Source organism: Bos taurus, chromosome 17 (assembly GCF_002263795.3).
Source record: "Bos taurus isolate L1 Dominette 01449 registration number 42190680 breed Hereford chromosome 17, ARS-UCD2.0, whole genome shotgun sequence".
Lineage (NCBI taxonomy): Eukaryota > Metazoa > Chordata > Mammalia > Artiodactyla > Bovidae > Bos > Bos taurus.
The window spans coordinates 54,201,549-54,222,678 of record NC_037344.1 but is presented as its reverse complement, the minus strand read 5'-3'; the positions used below and the strand labels follow the sequence as shown (position 1 = coordinate 54,222,678).

The 21,130-nt window shown below is 42.4% G+C and overlaps 1 protein-coding gene and 1 long non-coding RNA gene across 4 annotated transcripts in view; one reads left to right on the top strand and one right to left on the bottom strand.

Moving 5' to 3' along the window:
- ATP2A2 (ATPase sarcoplasmic/endoplasmic reticulum Ca2+ transporting 2) overlaps nt 1-11,486 on the bottom strand; it is a 57,452-nt gene extending 45,966 nt beyond the window's left edge. For 2 of the 3 annotated variants that reach the window (XM_005217907.5, XM_024977411.2), the window contains exons 1-4: nt 11,262-11,486; nt 10,548-10,565; nt 10,376-10,458; nt 2,682-2,786 (exon numbers count right to left, since the gene is read on the bottom strand). In XM_005217907.5, the coding sequence (XP_005217964.1) occupies nt 2,682-2,786; nt 10,376-10,458; nt 10,548-10,565; nt 11,262-11,379 (324 nt within the window). In that variant the 5' untranslated portion in view covers nt 11,380-11,486. The remainder of the gene's footprint in view (nt 1-2,681; nt 2,787-10,375; nt 10,459-10,547; nt 10,566-11,261) is intronic. The other variant, NM_001191430.1, reaches the window with a different exon arrangement.
- A 690-nt stretch (nt 11,487-12,176) lies between these two features.
- On the top strand, nt 12,177-13,032 carry LOC100300938 (uncharacterized). Its single transcript, XR_238134.5, has 2 exons — nt 12,177-12,304; nt 12,520-13,032. It is a non-coding gene; the product is annotated as an uncharacterized lncRNA (long non-coding RNA).
- Nucleotides 13,033-21,130: the final 8,098 nt, after the last annotated feature.

The window sequence follows — 21,130 nt, the reverse complement described above, 5'->3', positions numbered from 1 at the left end:
TGCCTTTTATTCTCTTAGAATAATAAGCAATTAGAAGGAGAAAGTCTACAAAGCAAGTGCCCAAATGAGGTTACTCAATTCAATGGACAAAGGAAAAAATTTCTTTCACTTCTTTCACATCTTTGCCCTCTAAACTAAACATTTTCAATTTAACTTTTACGTAGATAAAATTTATACTCAATACCATGTAATCTCATTTTTCACCTTGTGGTAAAAATTAAGTCCCCAAACCTGCTTAAAAGAGAATTCAGATGACAGAAAACAAAGCTATTGGCATGCGTGCCTCACTTTTTACATATGCATCCCTGAAAAAGTATAGGAAACCTTAAATTTGGGAAGTTCATGACAAAAATAATTTAAATCCCTATCATATCTACTTAAGGCTAAGTTCAAACATTACTGATACTGCAGAAAAAATAAATTCTGAGCATTGCTGCTATTCAATTAGTCAAATTTGAAATCACTTTTTCCTCAGGATTTTCCCCCCTGAATGTATGAAATATGGCAGTTTTACTTTTTTCTCCTTCCTCAAGGTCATGTCAGGTAAAGTTTAACTGGACTGATCAAGGTTAAGATGTCCAGGAGCACTATATTTTGCTTCTATTAAAAATCAGCAAAGGTACATTTAAATTAGAAGCATAAACTTAAAAGATAAACTATCTCAGACCCCAAGGATGAAGATGCCAATTAAAATCACTTAAAGAGCCTCCCCTGCCGCCCACCAACCCAAACTACCAAAAGGAATATTTATATAGTACAGAGGGTGGAAAAGGGAAGCAAATGACCATGGATTCAGATTACATCAAAAAACAAGTCAGCTTGGGGAAAGACAAATATACCTTAACTTACTACAAACAAAAACTTAGAAGACCGTCTGAGGTCTCCTTTGTTCTAAAAGTTTTAACTCCTACCTACTCCACTCAAACAGGTCTAAATGTCGTTCCTCAAACACACTCTGTACTTCTCTGCTCATGCCATTCCCTCTCTGGAATATTCTCCCCAGCCTCCACCCAGAAACTCGACTTCTCTATGGTTCCCCCAATTGCTTGTCAGCTGTCCTTGATGACACTAATCAGAAATACACGCCCAACCCCTCCCAAATACTACCTTACACTATAACTCCCCTTACTTTCAGAAAGCAAGAACACTATAATACTGGCACATACCCTTCTGTATATTATGTAAATAGGATTAAGATGTAACAATGTTACTCTTTTAATTTAAAACATACATAAAAGTCCTGTAAAAAATGCTGTTTTATTTTACTTCTATCCAGTCTGGCCCTGGATATAAATCTCAGATACTCTATGTATGTACTACCTATATGGCCTTTGATAAGTCAATCCCTCTGAACTTCAATGTCACATCTGTCAAATAGTACCTGTCTTATAAAATCACTCTTGTAGCTCAGCTGGTAAAGAATCCACCCACAAGGCAGGAGACCCTGGTTCGATTCCTGGGTCAGGAAGATCCGCTGGAGAAGGGATAGACTATGCACTACAGTATTCTTAGGCTTCCCTGGTGGCTCAGCTAGTAAAGAATTGCCTGCAATGTGAGAGACCTGGGTTTGACCCCTGGGTTGGGAAGATCTCCTGGAGAAGGGAACGGCTACCCACTCCAATATTATGATCTGGTGAATTCCATGACTGTATAGGGTCTCAAAGAGTCGGACACCACTGATCAACTTTCACACCTACTATGTAAATGGTGTACATTTAAAAACATGCACTATTAACTTAAGGACAGTCTAATGCTGTGTATTGTTTCTTTTGCCTAAATAATGCACAGAAGTATCATATCTACTTAACTACAAGCAATTTTTTTAAAAATCAAGAGGAATATGGCACATTTCTTCTAAGGAGGCATCTTTCTAAATGATAAATGAGCTCATTACCCAAAGGCCTTCATATTTACTAATAAGTTTACAATTTCAACAGGACTAAGTATGTGTAGATATTTGCACTTTTAAGAATGACAGATGCACTCTATTTCAGTCCTCAAAGAGGTGACTATATCCGTCAGAAATCTAAAAGATTAATATTCAAAAGATGACTGTGAAATATTAGTCTGAGTCTGTTAAACTATATAAAAAACAAAAATCAAACAGACCCACAGTCCTAGAAAAGCTAAAATTCTTAAACTAGCTATTTGCAGGAGACGAATCATGCAGACATGCGGCAAAAGTGTGATCCCATGATGTTTCTGTAAGAAAATTATCTTCCATTATGGGAATAAGGCCTGGGCACAGGACAATTAAGGGAAAACAGCCAGGAATATGCTCTGAACGTGAAATTTTTAGGATTCAAATAACTTTTACAGCTAAATCCACACACACACAAATCCAAGGATAATAAATATGACACTGGTTTTATGAAGTCTTTCATAGGAAGCAACTAGAAAATATAAACATACTGGTTCTCAAATTTTCTGGTTTTCCTTAAGTAGCTCCTTTAAACACTGTTCTTGATTCCATGCTACCACAGAGCATGAGCAATTTTAATAGATTATATATGCAGGAGGTCTAAAATTTTGCCATTAAATAAATTAATAAATAAAAAACACAAGCAGTTCCACAGCTATTTTTAGTCAACACACCAGAAAAAACAGATAATAGAAAGACTAACAGTTTAAATATCTTACGTAAATTACCAAAATTTAGCACTGCAGGAATTATTGCTTACCTGCCATACACCCACAATTGCATTGGCTATTAATATAAGTAAAATTACAAAGGGTTCTACAAAAGCTGTAATTGTTTCTTCACCTTCTTCAAACCAAGCCAAAACCTAAAAGAGAAATGACATTTATTAGAACTGTAATGTGTTCGTACCACAAAAGTGGCTGGCACTAAAGGAATTATTATGATACATAAAATCTTTTCTTATCATCCTTAGAAACAAAAGGTAGCAAAATGTAATGACATAAATGACAAGCTCATATCTTGTTCTCACTAACTCTTAACACTCAAAACTATAAACTTCTTAATAATTTAAGAACTACTTTATTTTTCATGTAGTAATTGGTTTAAAATTCAAAAAAAATACTTTGGAGAACTAAACCCCATCCATTTCCTATGTATATTTTTCAGAAGAAATAAAATAAATTCCTAAATTTAAAAGGCAATCATCAGACTTTGTTAATTTGGTTAATACTCATATGAGATAATACCTATGTGGCACAAATGCATAGTAAAAGTAATTTAACCACTGACTTTAATATTAGTGTATATAAACTGCTAATGTCCCACATATTTTCAGTGGTGTTACTGAAGATCATCACTGCAAGGTTGTTCTGAGATCAGGAATGTATTCTAAAGGTTAACCTCCATATGACATCTAGTATAACACAGCATTTCAGAGACTATCTAAGCCCAAAAACGTTACAACTGGCCACAGAACACTGTCCCAAGAAAAATGAGCAAAGAATTAACCTCTAGCTCACCCAACCATAACTCTCAGATTTAAAAGTTAAAAGAGAGCCACATTGTACTTCATAATTGAGCATCTGTAATAAGAGAATCCAACACAATGATAAATAAAAAGTAAAAGAGGCATCTAAATGGTTAAATTTTTAACAACAAATTTTTGTGGAAAACTGCCAATCCAAAAGGATGTTAAACACATCTCATGATTCAATCTGGGAAGTAAGATTTGCCTTTGCCTTTTAACACTACTTAAAATGTTTGCATATTCCACAATGAAATCTTTTCTTTAAAAGATCTATTCAGTAAACAAAGAAAGCACTGTTTTTGATACATTGAATATTGTCAGATATGATTTATGGCAATAGTGAAGCCAGTGACTAAGTCTGTACCTAGTGAACACCATAAGATGAGCTTTGACAGGAACAGCAAACAAGCAGAAAGATGATTAAGGCAAGATCCAACATGAATTTTGCAAGTTTAAAAGAGGGCAACAATGAATTAACAACAAATATCAATTTGTTAGACAGGTAGTCTCACCACCATGGCACCAACAAAAGAAACAGCAGTTTGAGCAGGAAAAAAATCCATGAGACACAAGGACAAGGTCCTGAAAGATTAATCAGGGCAGGCAAAAACACCAGAATGAATAGAAATTGTTGCTGCAAGCTTTCGACAGGGCATTCCTGGTGTTAAGGCCAGGCCTAATGCCAGAATGAAAACTTCTCTAGGAAGTTATAAATTTTGATAGATGCAAGATCACAGCTGCTTTGATACTAGCCTTTCAAACATTTGCCAAGGAGAGCATATCAGAAATAAGAAACTTAATTAGCTCTTGGGGGAGAAAAATGGCTCAACTTGAAGAGTAGCAAGGACCTTTCCAAAAGGTCAGTGAGGCATTAGCAACTGTAAGATAAGCTTCACACCTTGTTAAAGTGAGTATGAATTTCCCTCTTGGCAGCTAGGCCTGAGGAAAAAACTTAAAGCAATATTCCACATCCACTGGAGCAAAGGAAAAAAGACTCAGGCAAGCAAGCAGCTTCTACTTTTCAAGAAATGTGTGGTTCCTTTGCACAAGTGGTATTCATCAGTAATGCAACAACCGTCATCTGTATTATGCAGTAGCCTTTTCTTCCACTATGTGACTTTAAATGTTTATGTGTAACACAGGCATTTGGTTATTTGAAGGTTCTGTCAAATGTATGATTACTGACTGATAAGAAACTAGTGGGCAAATCTCTCAATGTGGATAGTGCTGGACTATTTAACGTTGACAACCACCAATTTGCTAAACACTTCAAAAAATATTTAAAAAACCCAAAGAATTAAGTGCTATAACTCACTATAACTCACAATTAAGTGCTATAAAATAAAGATGAACCATATTTCATTTACTCCTAAGAATCAATACAGTCAATCATGTTCAAACCACACTGTGTAGTCCTTCATGGTTTTGTTTAATTGAAAAGAAAATCTCTCATGTAAATGGGAAGATGCTGCTGAGAAATGAAAGACTTCCTGAGTTTGGGAAGGGGGTAGTGAAAAGAAGAGGGAAACTGGATGACACATTATTATGTCTTTTTAGCATTATAGTACAGTCAGTTCATAATTATGGTTTACTAGAAATTACACAAAATATACAGAGGCAGGGAGAGGAAATGTTTCTAAAAACTCTTTATTGAGAACAGGTTGAATATAAAGGATTATCTGTTTGTATTTCCTTTTGTTTACTGTTCTATCCGCAGGGTCCTAGAAGAGTCTCCGGTATATAGGTGATGCTCAACCATATATTTATTGCATACAGATGCATAAATAAACAAATCTCATACACGTCCCTACCTAGCAGTATATAAACTAAACACAGAGCAAAAAGGTAACTAACTCATCAACAGTGTCAAAAGGAATTGGAAAGACTGCTGTAGAATCATTTTAGACAGTGTTTCTTCTTTCCCTGCTTTTCACTATTAATACAGTAAAAGTACTTCTGGGGCTTACATTATCCAGACCCAACAAGATCAAAACTTTCAAACTTGTCAATCGCATTCAAAGTAACCACTTGCTAGGTTACTTTATTTATTTAGTTCCCTGACCAGGAGTGGAACCAGGCCCTAGCAGTGAGAGCACTGGTTGTGTTGTGTGCGCTCAGTCTCTTAGCCATGTCCGACTCTTTGCGACCCCATGGACTGTAGCCTGTTAGACTCCTCTGTCCATGGAATTCTCCAGGCAAGAATACTGCAGTGGGTTGCCATTCCTTTCTCTAGGAAATTTTCCTTACCCAGGGTTTGAATCCGGATCTCCTGCATTGCAGGCAGATTCTTTACTGTCTGAGCCATGAGGGAAGCCCTAAAGTGCTAGACTGCCAGGGAAAGTCCCTAGCGAGGTTAACTTTAGATAGGATTGTGTACCTTCTCTTTGCTATCTATAAGACTGATCTCAACAGTGACTTCTGATGGTAGAGCCCAAAATGTCAGAGAGAAGGATTTAATTAAGCAAAATTTAATCCAAGGTAAAAAGACATGTTCTGGTATAAACTAGATCATGGTACTGTGTGACTCAATTATCTACATGTCAGAGTAATATGCAGAGCTCTTAACAAGACTGTAAAAAGAAAGTGAGAGATAAGCACATTCCTAGGACTGAGGGTCCTAAAGCATGTACCAGGTCTGCATTCTTCCTTGTCTCCTTAGAAATCTGCAATGCATTTGAGCACTCAAATACTTGTTAGATGAAGGAAAAATTTATATCAAAAATTTTAGAAAGAAAAAATAGAAACACTTAAAGTATCACCACTAAGTGTTACAACAACTATCTGGGGAGAGAAAAATCAGCCATTATAAATAGTATGGGGGCTTCCCTGGTGGCTCAGTGGTGAAGAATCAGCCTACCAACGCAGGAGACGGAGGTTTGAATCCTGATCCGGGATGAGTCCACACGCCACAGAGCAACTAAGTCTGTGCTCTAGAGCCTGGGAGCCGCAACAAGAGAAATAACTGCAATGAGAAGCCCTTGCACGGCAACTAGAGAGTAACCCCGGATCACCACAACCAGAGAAAGCGCCCCACCCCCAAGTCCCTGAAGAGCAACGCGATACACTCAAAATAAATAATTTTTAAAAAAAAGAATGGTATGGATTAGACTATATATTATCTTCCAATCCAAAGTTCATGTGAAAACACTCAATATTTTCAGATTTGAGAATATAATCTTTTTAAAAACAAAACAAAACCCCCAGACATTCACCTTTCAAACCATCTTTTAAACACAGGCTCAAAATAAATTATTTGAATCAATCAGTAAACTGCCCATTTTATCCTTCAAAATAATTAAACCACAGGAAAAATTTAAAATCACTACATTACCAAATACTTCTTGAATACATCTTATTGAGAAAAGCAAAGTAAATCAATTTCATGTATTCTGAAAATGCTACCAACATAAACTCATCCAGGTATTTCTTTTAACAAAAGCACTAACCTAGGCTCTAAAAGGAATTAATAGTCCCTTCAAAGGTTTCAGTAGGAAAAGACAAATTATTCAAATATAAACCAAAATTTGAGAAGTGTCTTAGTCTAAGAAAGCTTAATTAGCATTTTAGGGTCAATCTAAGTAGCCAAGATGGGGTAATAGGGGTGAAAGATAGAAAAAATTATGCAAATTGGGTTACCACAGAGGACATGAGTCAGACAGATGAGACAAATAGTCCTCACGCTCACTTCCCTCAGGTACCATCACCTTAGACACCTCTCCTGACTTCCCAATTTGAAAACTGCACTCTTTCCACATGGCCCCTTATTCCGCCACCACCCTCCTCACCCACTTTTTCTCCACAGCACTCTCTCCAATCCAACAGATTATTAAATATTTTAATTTTTTAATCTGTCCCCATTAGAATGTCAGCTCCACGTAGGATACCGTATTTCCTTCCAAGCTGTATCCCCAGTGTTCATGCTATGTACCTAAGATGCTCAATTCCTAACAAAGCAGTGAAGGGAGAAAAGAACAGGCAGTCCAATTAAGCAATCATGATGTGTTATATGAAGGGCAAAGTTGGTGAGCAAGGGGGATGGAAAGAAAAAGTGAAAGGAAAAGAAGGTACTGAATGTCAAGGAATTTCTAATGTTACTTCATATGCAACAGAGACACACAGCTCACTTCTTCCAACCCAAAGGGACAAGTTAATTAAACTTTATCCCTACAGGTCACAAGTGTAAAACATTAATGCTGTTCCCTACTTTTTGCATCAGCAAAATATTAACTTTGGTTAACAGTTTACTACTTAATTTGACATTTGAAATATGTCACTAAAGCCTAGTATTTCTTGAGTAGAACCTGATAATGCATCATGTATTGATTATAAACCTATTTGCTTCTCCAAAAGAACATGTACTTTTTACTGTTTTGCCTGATAAACGAACAGGAATCAACAAAATCAGATTCTTCACCGTCTGAGCCACCAGGGAAGCTCATAGGAATCAACTGATTATCACAAAAGATTCAGTGCTCTTTTCACAGATAAAGAAATGTGGAATGAAAAGGTCAAGTACAATGCAGCAATAGTCCCAATCCCCATGAAGAAAATCAACAGGTTTATATCCACACTGTCTTCAAACAAATCAAAGCAAATTAAAGTTACAGTACTTCCTAAACAATAAACGTTTAAACTTTCCTGTTTCTTTAGTCACTAAGTCATGTCCGACTCTGCAACCGCATGGACTGTAGCCCACCAGGCTCCTCTGTCCATAGGATTTTCCAGGCAAGAATACCAGAGCAGGTTGCCATTTCCTTCCTCAGGGGATCTTCCCAATCCAGGGATCAAACCTGGGTCTCCTGATTGGCAGGTGGACTTTTTACCACTGAGCCACCTGGGAAGCCCAGACTTTTTTGTGTTTAGCAGCCCATAAAATAAAAACATAACACAGTTCACTTCCTAAGCAATAACTCCATGTGGTTACCTAAAAGGTAACTCAAACTTCAACTGAGAAATATAGACCTATGAAGCTATAAAAAGTCAACATCCTACCTTACAGCAAAATTAAAGCATGTATTTAAAAACCCACTTGAGGGAATTTCCTGGTGGTCCGGAGGTTAGGATTCGGCACTTTCACTACCAGAGATGGATTGGGGAACTAAAGTTCCCCCAGGACTTGAGGCACAGCCAAAAAAACAAAGTAAAGCAAAAACTACATCATAATGCAAAGTATTAGTATAAAGTCACTCAAAACTGGCCACTTGAGATTCTATGTAACTCAAACAGTCAATAGCCTGTCTACTGGAAATAATGCCACTGATGTTCCAACACTGCCTTAAATCACACACACAAAATATCTCAATAAAAATTTAATCTTTGGCTTGTATACAGCACCTGATTAACTTCTAAGAGGTCCCTAATGACCTCACTGAAGCCCAGTATCAAAACTGCAAAACTTGAGATTATTTTAAAATTATGTAGCCAGTTTAAACATAAGCATTATACTAGCTCAAACACATTAGTTGTTTTGTCCCATGACAATGTAGAAACTAGCCAAACAGCACTATTCTTTGAATTGGTAAAGCAGCAGCCACTAACAATTTTGTAACTAATCAAGAAAAAACAGACACATATAAGATATAGAGTGATTAAGTCAGGATGCTGCATGAGTTGCTATGATACTCTCTTAATTTTCTTCAATGAAAACCATAGAAGACATTTGTGAGGAATTATTAATGGGTACACATCACTTGGCTAACATGGCGTGATATATGGCAGTCTCATGGCAGAATTTGAGAAATTTCAAAAAAGCTCACCTCTTGCCAACTTTTTTCCTTCACCTAAAGTAAACAAATGCTCACTGCTTCATGTATTTAGTTCTCAAAATAGCCCTCTGGGGTAAGGTTGTCAATAAAGACTGAGGTAGATCCCTGAGGCTTGCACGCGTCTTTTGCAAACACACAAAAAAGAAACCTTGAAGTTGCGTCAAGTTTGCAAAGCCTGAAAACAGTTATTGCATTTCTCATCCTGGTTTTTATAAGAATAAAATACTGCACTTTAAAGAACAAAAGGCATCTCTTGTTAGGATTAAGAACATCTGTGTCCTATTCATGACCATTTTTAGGAAAACTTGGAGGTCCACTGCTCATGAGAAAAAAAATGCAATAAAACGTTAATGCTGAACAGGAAAAAAAAAAAAAAACTAAGAATCTAGAATTATCCTTTTCAATGCCCATCACCTTTCTTCTGCTGTTTGCATTTCACCAGTTTCTTAGCAACCATATAGGACTCAAGCGGGTAAGCACACACAGAACATGAAAAAACAATGTGTTTTTTTTTTCTTTTAAGATCTAGAACCAATTGTACTAAACCTTGTTCTCTCAACCTAGGAGCCACTCAAGACGGGGGTCCAATTTAGATAAATATACTACCCTAAAGGTCAGTGACCAAATTTGGTCAACAGTGGTGCCATCACTGCCGTCATCATTCTTGTCACTGTCAGAAACAACTGTCACCTTGCCATTACCAGGAAGGGAGAGCAACTGGAATATTCCTTTTGTAAGTTCTATTTACAGACTACAAAGAGCCCAACATCATCTTAGTATGATCTTACACAACGGAAGAACCCAAAACAGAAAAAGCCTTCCAATAAGCAACTTTTTGGTATTAAAAACTGATAAACCACAAGAATTTATAAAGACCCTGCCTGCCACATTTGGCAACAATTTCTAAATGGACTGCAAATGTCAGGCATTCATTTATTTTCTGTATAGGAATGGCGTGTTCTATTTATAATTTTCAAATACCTAGAGTATTAAAAAAAAAAACAAAAACACAAAAACACAAAAACCCAAAACCAGAAACACGAAAATGCAGCTTAAATATCCAAATAAAATGTTCTCACTCAATAGACAGCTGCTTCCTGCTTTTTCATCTAAGGTATAGTCTCAACTTTGGGGAAATAGAAGAAATTTCTTTATACTTACAAAAGATATACATGCTGCCAACAATAAAATTCTAACTAGTAAGTCTTCAAACTGCTCAATCACAAGTTCCAGCAAGGTTTTTCCTGTTAGAAAGAAACATATTTGTTGTAAATGTCATCTTAAGATCACCATACGGGGGGGGGGGCAGAAAAAAAATGTTGAGCTTACTTACCTTCTTCAGCCGGTAACTCTGTAGAAATTCATCAGGCAACGTGTCAAGAGAAGGAAAAGAAAAAAAAAATTAGCACTCTTTCCAAAAAGAATTACTAAATTATCACTGGCTTTGAAAGATGCACCTAGATATATGAACATTCAACAGTATTTAATAGAAACCATACCAAAATGCTACCCCAAAAAAATATGCAGTACTTGCTGTACTGATCTACTCTGAAACGTGGAATCTTATCAATACCTAAGCAGGGTTTCTGAAACAAGGAGTCATTTCAGCCCTGTCATCACTTCTGCCAGATGTGTAACTTTGGGTAGTAGAACGGTCAGAGGCATTCTCAACTACAGCGACGCCTCATAAACCGGCTAGGGACGAGAAAATGTCTCGCAGGGCTCAACCCAGATGCAGGAGGCTCATCCCTCCCTCTGCCGGGGCCAGCTGCTGCTGGTGAAGAGCCGCCGAGCTAGCTGCGAGCGGTAGAAGGTCAAGGGCTGGAGCCACGCGGGTGTCGAGATGAGGCGCAGACCCGACCTCGGTGCACCCCGCCTGCAACCCCTCTCCCGCGGGGCGGGCGCGCGGGCTCAACCCGTCGCCTGCAACCCTCGGCGGGCGCGGAGCCGAGACCCACGAGGTGGAGCCCGGTCAGCCATCTTTCCTGGCTCTCGGGCCCGCGCCGAGCCGCGCGGGGTCCCTGCAGCCCCGGCGCCGAGCACCTACCGTTGGAGCCCCATCTCTCCTTGAGCTTCTTGACCTGCTCCAGGCTCAGGCCGGTGCTCTCGTTGACGCCGAAGTGGCCCAGCACTTCCTCCACCGTCTTTGTGTGCGCGTTCTCCATGGCTGCGGGGGCCCGGCCGGCCTCGCCTCCAGTCCCCGCGGCCTCTTCGCCTCCGCCTCGCACTCGTGCCGCGGGCTCGTGCCACCCCGGGCGCCCAGGCGCGGACTGGTCTCTTCCCCTCCTTCTCCTCCTCCGGCCGCTTCCGCCTCGTCGGGCGCTGAATCACCCCGCGCCCCCTCCCCCAGACAACCGCCCCTCTCGCTGTCCGGCCCTCGCCGGTGCCCGCCCCGGGCACAGCTGGACGGTGGGCGGGGGGAGGGGGGGTCCTGACCCTCCCTCCCCTCGTCAGAAGGGAGGGCCTCCTTCACTCTCAACCGCCCGCCGGGAGTGCAGGCCGCGGCCCCGAAGCCCCCTCCCCGTTCTCCAGAGGTGATTCTCAGCCCCGCCCGGGCCGGAGGAGGGGGTGTTCTGCCGACCCTTGAGAGCGGAACGGAGCGAGGGAGGCGAGCCGGCGGGATGGTGCGCAGAGCGCTCGCCTAGTCCCCTCAGCTCTGCACCCCCGACAGTAGCTGAGGAAACTGCGGCGGAGGAGAAGGAGGTGGCGTCGGGGACGGCTCCGCGGCGGCTGCTCTAATAGCATTTATCCGCGGCTGCCTCCCCTCTCGCCGCCGCCGCGGCATGTGGACGCCGCTCATTGGCCAAGAGGGCCCAGCGCGGCGCGGGAGGCGCGGCCCCGCCCCCTCCCTCCGGCACCCTCCCTCCCGCGCTACTGGCGCCCACGCGTCCGCGCAAGCCCCGCCCCCTCCCGCGCACCGCCCCCAGGAACCCGGATCGAGGCCTGAGCGCGCCGCGCCCGCGCACTGCAGCCTGCGGTCGTCTTCGGCGGAGCCCTATCCCACGGCCTCTTTTTGGTTCATGAGGATCACGATTCCTACCCGGCTCAACCACCTGCAGACGTAGAACCCAGGAGGGTAGAGGGCTCACGGTGCGCTTGCTGCATTCGCTGCCCCTAGGGAACTGCCTGTTCTTCTGAGTCGGTCTCGGGTTGGGGGTGGGTGACGGGGAAGGCGAGGCCGAAGAACCTACGAACTCGGTCCTCGGAGAGCTTCCGGAAGCGTGCTAGGGTTGGTGTCCTTGGTTCGCTCCCTCGCCCTCCGCCCCCAGGGTCGCGCTCAGCGTCCCTAATCTTATATCTTTCAGAGCCCCTCTCAGGAACGGAGGAGAGGAATTCCGCAGTTCACATCCCACGCGGCCAAAATCCCTCATCTGTCGCTTCGGGAACACCGCATCCCACACCCCCTGCCGAGAGCTCCACCGCACGCAAATAACCAGCCCTACCCCAGCGCCTTCTGTGCTCAGAGGGAATCCCACTCTGGGGAGAGGAAGAAGGAGGTTTTATTTTATCTTTAATACCCCACACAGCTTTTTATACGTAGAAGTCACAGATTACACTACTGTAACTTAAATAAGCGAGAGTTGTGTTAGAAGGTGCGTTTCTTGCACATTAAGATCAGGCTATTTTCTAGACTCCCACTTTCGTTGGTAGCAGAAAAAAGGGACTTTAATCCAAAATCTGCTCTTAAACCACAGATATTTGCTGTAGAGGTCTACAGAAAACCTCCATCAACAAAGACCTACTGTATAGCACAGGGAACTCAATAATCTGTACTAACCTATATGAGAAAAGAATGACAATAAAGCTATAAAACTGAATTACTTAACTGTACACCTGGAACTAACAGAGCATTGTAAATCAACTGTATTCTAGTTTAAAAAGTAAATGAAAAAAATTTTTTAAAAACTATGTAGCATCAAGATAAAGAGAATTTTGCTAATATAAAAAAATTAGACTATTGGGACTTCCTTGATGGTCCAGTGGCTAAGTAAGACTCCATACTCCCCATGTAGGCAGTCCAGGTTCCAATCCTGGTCAGGGAACTAGATTCCCCCACGCTGCAATTAAAGATCCAGAATGCTGCAAGTAAGACCCGGTTCAGCCAAATAAATAGACTGTTTAACAGAGAAAAAGACCTTCTCATTGAGTTCAGGAGCAAAAGGTGAACATATTTGCATCACAGAGCAATTTTCTTAAGGGACCCTGTGGCAGGATGAAGCATATAGTCCGCTTTTGTGTTTGGCTATGATGTACTGTCCACAGCAGCCAAAGCAGAACAAAAATCACCTCAGCTGTCCCAGATGGCTCAGCCTCAGGACCTAAGGAAGTGTTAGTCACTCAGTCGTGCCGACTCTTTGCGACCCAATGGACTGCAGCCCACCAGGCTCCTCTGTCCATGAGATTTTCCAGGCAAGGATACTGGAGTGGGTTGCCATTTCCTTCTCCAGGGGATCTTCCGAACCCAGGGATCAAACCTGGGTCTCCTGCACCGCAGGCAGATTCTTTACTGACTGAGCTACAAGGGAAGCCCTAAGATAAAGTCCTTTAACAGATGCAAATCACAGTGCATTACCGGATTGAAAAAAATCAGGCAGGTCATTTAATTATTTCCAAGGTGTGGAGGCTGGTATGCAGTTTTGATTGATACTTGGAAAAGGACCAGCAAAACCCTATACCAAACAAACAAAAATTCTAGTGTATGGCAGTGCACTAAGAGAAACAAGGTAGAAACTGGTTAGGTCACAGGAATGGAGCCTCTTGCAGGAGGAACAGGTGACTGCATGGTGGGCGTGTGGTAATGGAGGGCTGAGGGTTCTTTTCCTTCTCAGACCAGGTCTGCTCCACTTCTTACACATTCTGCCTCACCCCAGTGAGGGTAGAAAGGCAAGAGGATTGTTAACCTCAGTCTGGAAATTATCTCAAGCATTTGACTTTGGATCTGCAGCTGGGTCTCTGCTTGGAGTTGTCAGCACTTCTGCTTCTTGAGAGATTCCTGAGCAGGGCTTTTGTGCTGAATGCTGTTCCCCAGATCTTCGAGCTTCTTGTTCCATGTTATCTTTTGGATCTCAGCTTACATGTTAGCTCCTCAGAGACATCTTGACTGACAAAGGACTAGGGCTACCCTTCCCAGTCAAACTGGCTATCACATTATTGTTTTATTTTCTTCATAGCACTTACCACTGATGTGTTTTCTGCTTAGCTGTTTACTGGCTGTTTCCTCCTACTAGGATGTAAGCTCCATGAGAACAGGAGCTTGTCTAGCTTGTCCATCATTAGGATGCAGAAGACCCCTGGTATATATCATTTATAGAATGCCTACTGTTTGGGTGAATGAAAGAGTTCCCACCATCCCTGATCAGTGACTTGCAAAGGGCTGGGCTATGGAAGGGCCCCAGCAAGTTTTTGCTGAACTCAAGTTTATTGATTTCCAATTAGTGAAATAAACAGGTTGTGTTAGTCACTCAGTTGTGTCTGACTCTTTGTGACTCCATGGACTGTAGCCCACCAGGATTCTCTGTCCATGGAATTCTCCAGGCGAGAATATTGGGGTGGGTTGTCATGCCCTTCTTCAGGGGATCTTCCTGACCCAGGGATAGAACCTGGGTCTTCCGCATGTCAGGCAGATTCTTTACCATCTGAACCACCAGGGAAGCCCTGTCGCCTCATGTGAATGACTGTGAAGCTTAGGTTTAAAGCAAACGAAAACAGCGAAGCAGCATTATAGGTTTCTCAGAGACAAGCATATGTGTAAGTTCACATTGGTAGTGTTATCAGACTGTTCTTTGCAAGTCTTCTATTTCTCGGAGGTTGGAATACAGATATTCCTCAACTTACCATGGGATTATGTCCTGATAAACCCATCATAAGCTGAAAATGTCGTAAGTCAAAAATGCATGTAATACACATAATATACTCCTGGGCTTCATAGCTTAGCCTTCAATGTGCTCAACACACATAGCCTACAGTTGGGCAAAATCACCTAACACAAAATCTATTTTATAATAAAGTATTGAATATCTCGTGTAATTTATTTAAGGTGAAAAACAGAATGGCTTTAAGTGTATCAGTGTCTACTCTTCATGATCTATGTGGCTGATTGGGAGCTGCAGTTGGTTGCTGCTGCCCAGCATCTTAAGAGAGTGTGATAGTGTGTATTGATGGCTTGGGAAAAGATCAAAATTCAAAATTCGGTTTTTGCTGAATATGTATTGCTTTCACATCATCATAAAGTCAAAAAATTATAATTCAAATCATCATGAGTCAGGAACTGTCTGTATTCCCTTAAACTGAAACAGTGTGCTTGGGCTTGGCCCTTTCTGTGTCACATACCAATTATGCCCTTGGTTCCTCAACCCATTGGTGTCTCTAAAATATGTTGTTTAGAGGTTGCCAAAATTTAGCAAAACATAGCCTTCCAAAGGCAGACAGATCCACTTACTCTTATGTAGAAATCAACTTAAGCTCAATGGGTTTTATACACATACTTCTTGTTAATAAGGTTAAGCAAAATACGAATGGGTTTTAGAAATAGTTGACCCTTGAACAACACAGGTTTGAACTGTGTGGGTCCACATATATTCAGCTTTTTTTCCTATAGTGAATACTGGAATACTACATTATCTGTGGTTGGCTGAATCCTTGGATTTGGAACTACGGATTTGGAGGAACTGTGTATGGGGACCAAGTCAGATTTTCAACCTCATAAAGGGAGGGTGGACACTCCAAACCCTGTGTTGTTCAAGAGTCAACTGTACTATATATATATATGTGTATATATATATATATATTTTTTTTTTTTTTTAACCAAGGGCTGCAGGTATATTCAATCAGTTGGGGGCAGGGAGAGGAAAGAGAGAAACTGATTCAGAAAGATGTATGATTTGATCAAAGACCCTCAAAGGAATTAATAAAGGGCGATATTAGCTGGTAGTAGGCATGCATGCTCAGTTGTGTCTGACTCCTTGCAACCCCATGGACTGTAGTCCGTCAAATTCCTCTGTCCATGGAATTTTCCAGGCAACAATACTGGAATGGGTTGCCATTTCCTACTCCAGGGGATCCTCCCAATCCAGCGATAGAACCAGCATCTCCTGTGTCTCCTACATTGGCAGGTGGATTCTTTACCACTGTGCCACCTGGGAAGCTGGTAATAGGCAGGCTGGTTTAAAAAGCTAGGTAGAGACTTCCCTGGTGGTCCAGGGACTAAGACTTGAAGCTCCCAATGCAGGGGGCTCAGATTTGATTCCTGGTCGAGGAACTAGATGCCACATGCCACATCTAAAGATCTCACGTGTGCATTGTAAGTCTTTTCAGTCATGTCCGACTCTTTGGGACCCTGTAGATGGTAGCCCCTGGCTCCTCTGTCCATGGGATTCTCTAGGAAAGAATACTGGAGTGGGTTGCCATTTCCTTCTCCAGGGGATCTTCCTGACCCAGGGATCTGCTGCAACTAAGGCCCAGCACAGCCAAATAGATAAATATTAAGAAGAAGGAAAAAAAAAAAAAATCTAGGTAGACAGAAAAGGCCCAATAGAAAAAAATGACATGCCAACTTCCCAACGCTCTACAACCCTCCCATAAGACAATGGAGATGGTAAAAGGCAGTCTGTTCCATATTTGGACAGCTCTAATCATTAAAGCAGTTTCATTCTGGGCTGAATCCACCTCCCACTAGCCAACTTCATTGGCTCTTGTTTAACCCTCTGGAGTAACTTTGAATAAGTTTAGTCTCTCCTCTGTGTGAGATCCCTTCCAGTATTTCAACGTATTTATCATGCTCTGTGAGTCTCTTCTCTCAGGTAAAAAGAACTGCTCAGCCTCTGAGCTGTGATGTGTATAGCAGGAGTCTGCAGCCCCTCAGCATCCTTGTCATCCTGTTGTAGAGACACCCAGCACTGAAGACAGGATCTCGCAGTGGAGTTATCACTGTCCACCTTTGTTTCCACGCTTTCTCCTGCACATTGTTGATTTGTGCACATTGTTGATTTGTTTGATTTGAACAATCAATTCAAAATTGAGTCCTGTGTATATAAACTGCAGTCATTTAATCTTCCCATCGTCTAATTACACTGTTGATCATTTTAAACCCAGGTACTGAACTCCGACTGTAATGGAATGTCTTCCTGTTCACTTTGGCCCATCTTTGCAGTCCAGTGTGGTCTTTGGAGTCTTCATCTTCAAGGGATGTTTTAGCTGTATGCCCCAACTTGAGTTACACACAACTTTGATAAGCATGGCTTCTGTCAACTGGTGCAAATCAACTTGACTACAGGTTCCAAAGTCAGAAAAGTGAAAATCTTATAACACACTCTCTTGCCTCATTTTGCATACCATGTTATTATACAGATCATTCTTTTGGTTGTACACCTGATGTAGTCAGCTTGACTTGAGGATCATGACATATGAAAAATACATGTTTACATACTAGATCAGAACTGGTACACTAAGGTGTTTACACTGAAAGGTAAGTGGGAATTAAAGCCATCCAACTTCGTTACATCTGCTGTCTCTTAGTGACTCTGGAACACAAGCTCACGGAGTGGAATGCCAGGCAAAATCGCCTGTGCTATTACATTTACATTCTATGTTATGTAAATTGTTAAGCAGCCCACCATGGGCTTACAAGGACTGCAGTTGCCCAGATTTACAACCAAAGAAAGAGCCCAGAGTCAGCAACAGAGACATCTGTGGTTTAATGGATGGGGGAGCTTACACATCTGAAGCAGGGTCCTAGAGCGACACCCTCACTGTGTGCCACAGATGGTAGGCAGGACGTGGTGGCAGTCTTCACTCCCAAGGGGAACGAGAGATTGATGTCAGGTTGGCTTATTAGTTACCAGGGAAACCAGCAGAGGGACATGTTCTTCACCACCCCTTTGATAAGCCAGCACAGGCTAGGGGCTCGGGCAACTACATAGGAAGGTCAGTCCTATACCTAGGGTTTAGGTGAAGCTGGTGCTCGCTGGACAGGAGACGTGCAAAAAGCAAGAGAACAGACATTGTGAGCGGCCTGACCATAAAGTCTCTCATGGTAATTATGGGATGTTAGTCCACTGTATTATTATCTAGCCCACCTTTCTGGTCCATAAGGACTTGACGAGAGGACTCTGTCAAATGCGTTGCTAAGATCTACGTAAATTTTCTGCAACAGTCCACAGTCTAGTGATCTTTTCAGCGAAATGTGTCCAGTTTGGTGTGGCTTGTTACTGATCATATGTCAGTGCCTAGTGACCACTTTTTGTACATGCCCACAGACTATAGCTTTAACATCTGAGACTTTGCCAAACTTAACAGACTGTCTTTTCCAGAATTTGGCCCTCTCCCATTAATAAGCATTCTTTTGATGGCTAAGTGTCAAAAAAACTCCAACTGATTAGCTTATGCTTATGAAAAAAGAACTTATTGGGAAGTAGATCCAATTCAGAACAGTTTGATCCAGGTGCTCAAATAAACTAACAGAATCTCTCTCCATCTCTTGACTGCTGTTTTGCTTTGCTTTTTACTGTCTTGAGAGCTCTCTCCAGGTGGTAGCAGATATGAGCCCCAGCATCTTCAGTTTATAGTCCACAAGTTTAGCAATCTCAATGGAAGGACAGGGCTAATAGTTTCTCTGGGTCACGTGTCCACCCCTGGAAGCAGGGACTGTGGACAGCTCCATCTGAACTACATGGACAGAGAGTGGGGGAGAAGTGGGTCCTCAAGGCTGTGGTTTTCAAGCTTTGGTGTGTATCAGGGGGGTGTGGGGGGGCAGGGGCAGTGGTGTGGGTGGTGTGCTCCAGAATTCTCAAGTCATTAGGTCTGGGATGGAGACCAAGAATTTGTATTTCTAACAAGTTCCCAGGTGATGTAGACGCTGCAAGTTCAGGACCCATACCTTGAAAAGCAATAGCCCAGAGGGAAGTCTTGGTGCTCTTACCAGAAGGAGAGGAACAGATGTTGGGCTAGCAAAATGAAAGATGTCTACTTCACTGAGAAAAGTCAAAGATCTAACAGGTTGGGAGGAATCGGAGGTAAAGAGCATGGAGCACTGGAAATCTTGTTTGGAGACACCCTGTATTCTTCCATGGAACCTTTCAGTTTCATCTGCCCTATGTTCACCACAACCTCCCCTCCAATTCTAAGCTCCGGTCACACTGGACCATTATCTGCTCCTCCGAACCTTTGCTCAGGCTGTTCCTGCTGCTTGGGTATGCCTGGTGAACACCAAGATGAAGGCTCAGATCCCACCTCATTGGGGCGGGCTTCCCTGATAAGGATCCTCTCCATTACTTCCAACCTCACCACCTAGAAAATTAGTTGTGCCTTCTTCTGTGTCCCTCGGGGATCACTCAACTCTACTACAGTAACTTAGGTTTACTTCCTATATCTCTGGCTGATCCTTTTCAGTCCTCTTTTCATGCACTTCCCCCTCTCCCACTCAACCTGAGATGTGCAGTGTCCTGTGATTGAGTACTTAGCATTCTTCCTCACCTGAATCTTGCCATAGGTCCACTGGTTTCAGTTCAGTTCAGTCACTCAGTTGTGTCTGACTCTTTGTGACCTCATGAACAGCAGCATGCCAGGCCTCCCTGTCTATCACCAACTCCCAGAGTCCACCCAAACCCATGTCCATCGAGTTGGTGATGCCATCCAACCATCTCATCCTCTGTCGTCTCCTTCTCCTCCTACCCTCAATCTTTCCCAGCATCAGGGTCTTTTCAAATGAGTCAGCTCTTCGCATCAGGTGGCCAAAGTATTGGCGTTTCAGCTTCAACATCAGTCCTTCCAATGAACACCCAGGATTGATCTCCTTTAGGATGGACTGGTTGGATCTCCGTGCCATCCAAGGGACTCTCAAGAGTCTTCTCCAACACCACAGTTTAAAAGCATCAATTCTTTGGTGCTCAGCTTTCTTTATAGTCCAACTCTCACATCCATACATGACCACTTGAAAAAACAGCCTTGACTAGACAGACCTTTGTTGGCAAAGTAATGTCTCTGCTTTTTAATATGCTGTCTAGGTTGGTCATAACTTTCCTTCCAAGGAGTAAGCGTCTTTTAATTTCATGGCTTCAGTCACCATCTGCAGTGATTTTGGAGCCCAGAAAAGTAAAGTCAGCCACTGTTTCCACTGTTTCTCCATCTATTTGCCATGAAGTGATGGGACCGGATGCCATGATCTTAGTTTTCTGAATGTTGAGCTTAAACCTCACCAAAATATTGATGTCCGTTTGTATGTCCAGATCCCTAAACCCAGTTATCTCACTTTGACATTTAACTGGGACTTGTCATCTGAGAATGACAAATGTGGTGGATGGGGCAACCCTCTCTCTGAGAAGTGAGCCATGAATTATTAGTATTACATTCATTTGCATATTCAGAGCTGAGAAGAACAGCATCTAGGGCAGAAAGAAAAGCAAAGGGGACACAGAGATGAACAGTACTCTGACAGCACTTACCACTAGCATTTATTCATCTGCTTATAAACTCCAGGAGAGCAGGGATCATATGCATTTAGGGTATGTGCACAGGGACTTCCCTGGAGGTCCAGTGGTTAGGATTCCATGCTTCTACTGCAGGGGCACAGGTTCGATCTCCAGCTAGGGGACTAAGATTCCATAAGCCATGGCATGGCCAAAAAGAAAAAAAAGGGATATACGCAGTGATTGGGCTTGCCTGGGAACTCAGATGGTAAAGGATCCGCCTGGAATACAGGAGATCCCTGGGTTGGGAAGATCCCCTGGAGGAGGAAATGGCTGCCCACTCCAGTATTCTTGGCTGTAGAATCCCATGGCAGAGGAGCCTGGCGGGCTACAGGCCATGGAGTTGCAGAGTCGGATACACCTGAGCAACTAAGCACGCGTGCGCAGTGATGAACGAATTCAGACACTTGCTTGCCTTAAGGAACTCACGATACTTACTTGCCTTAAGGACTCT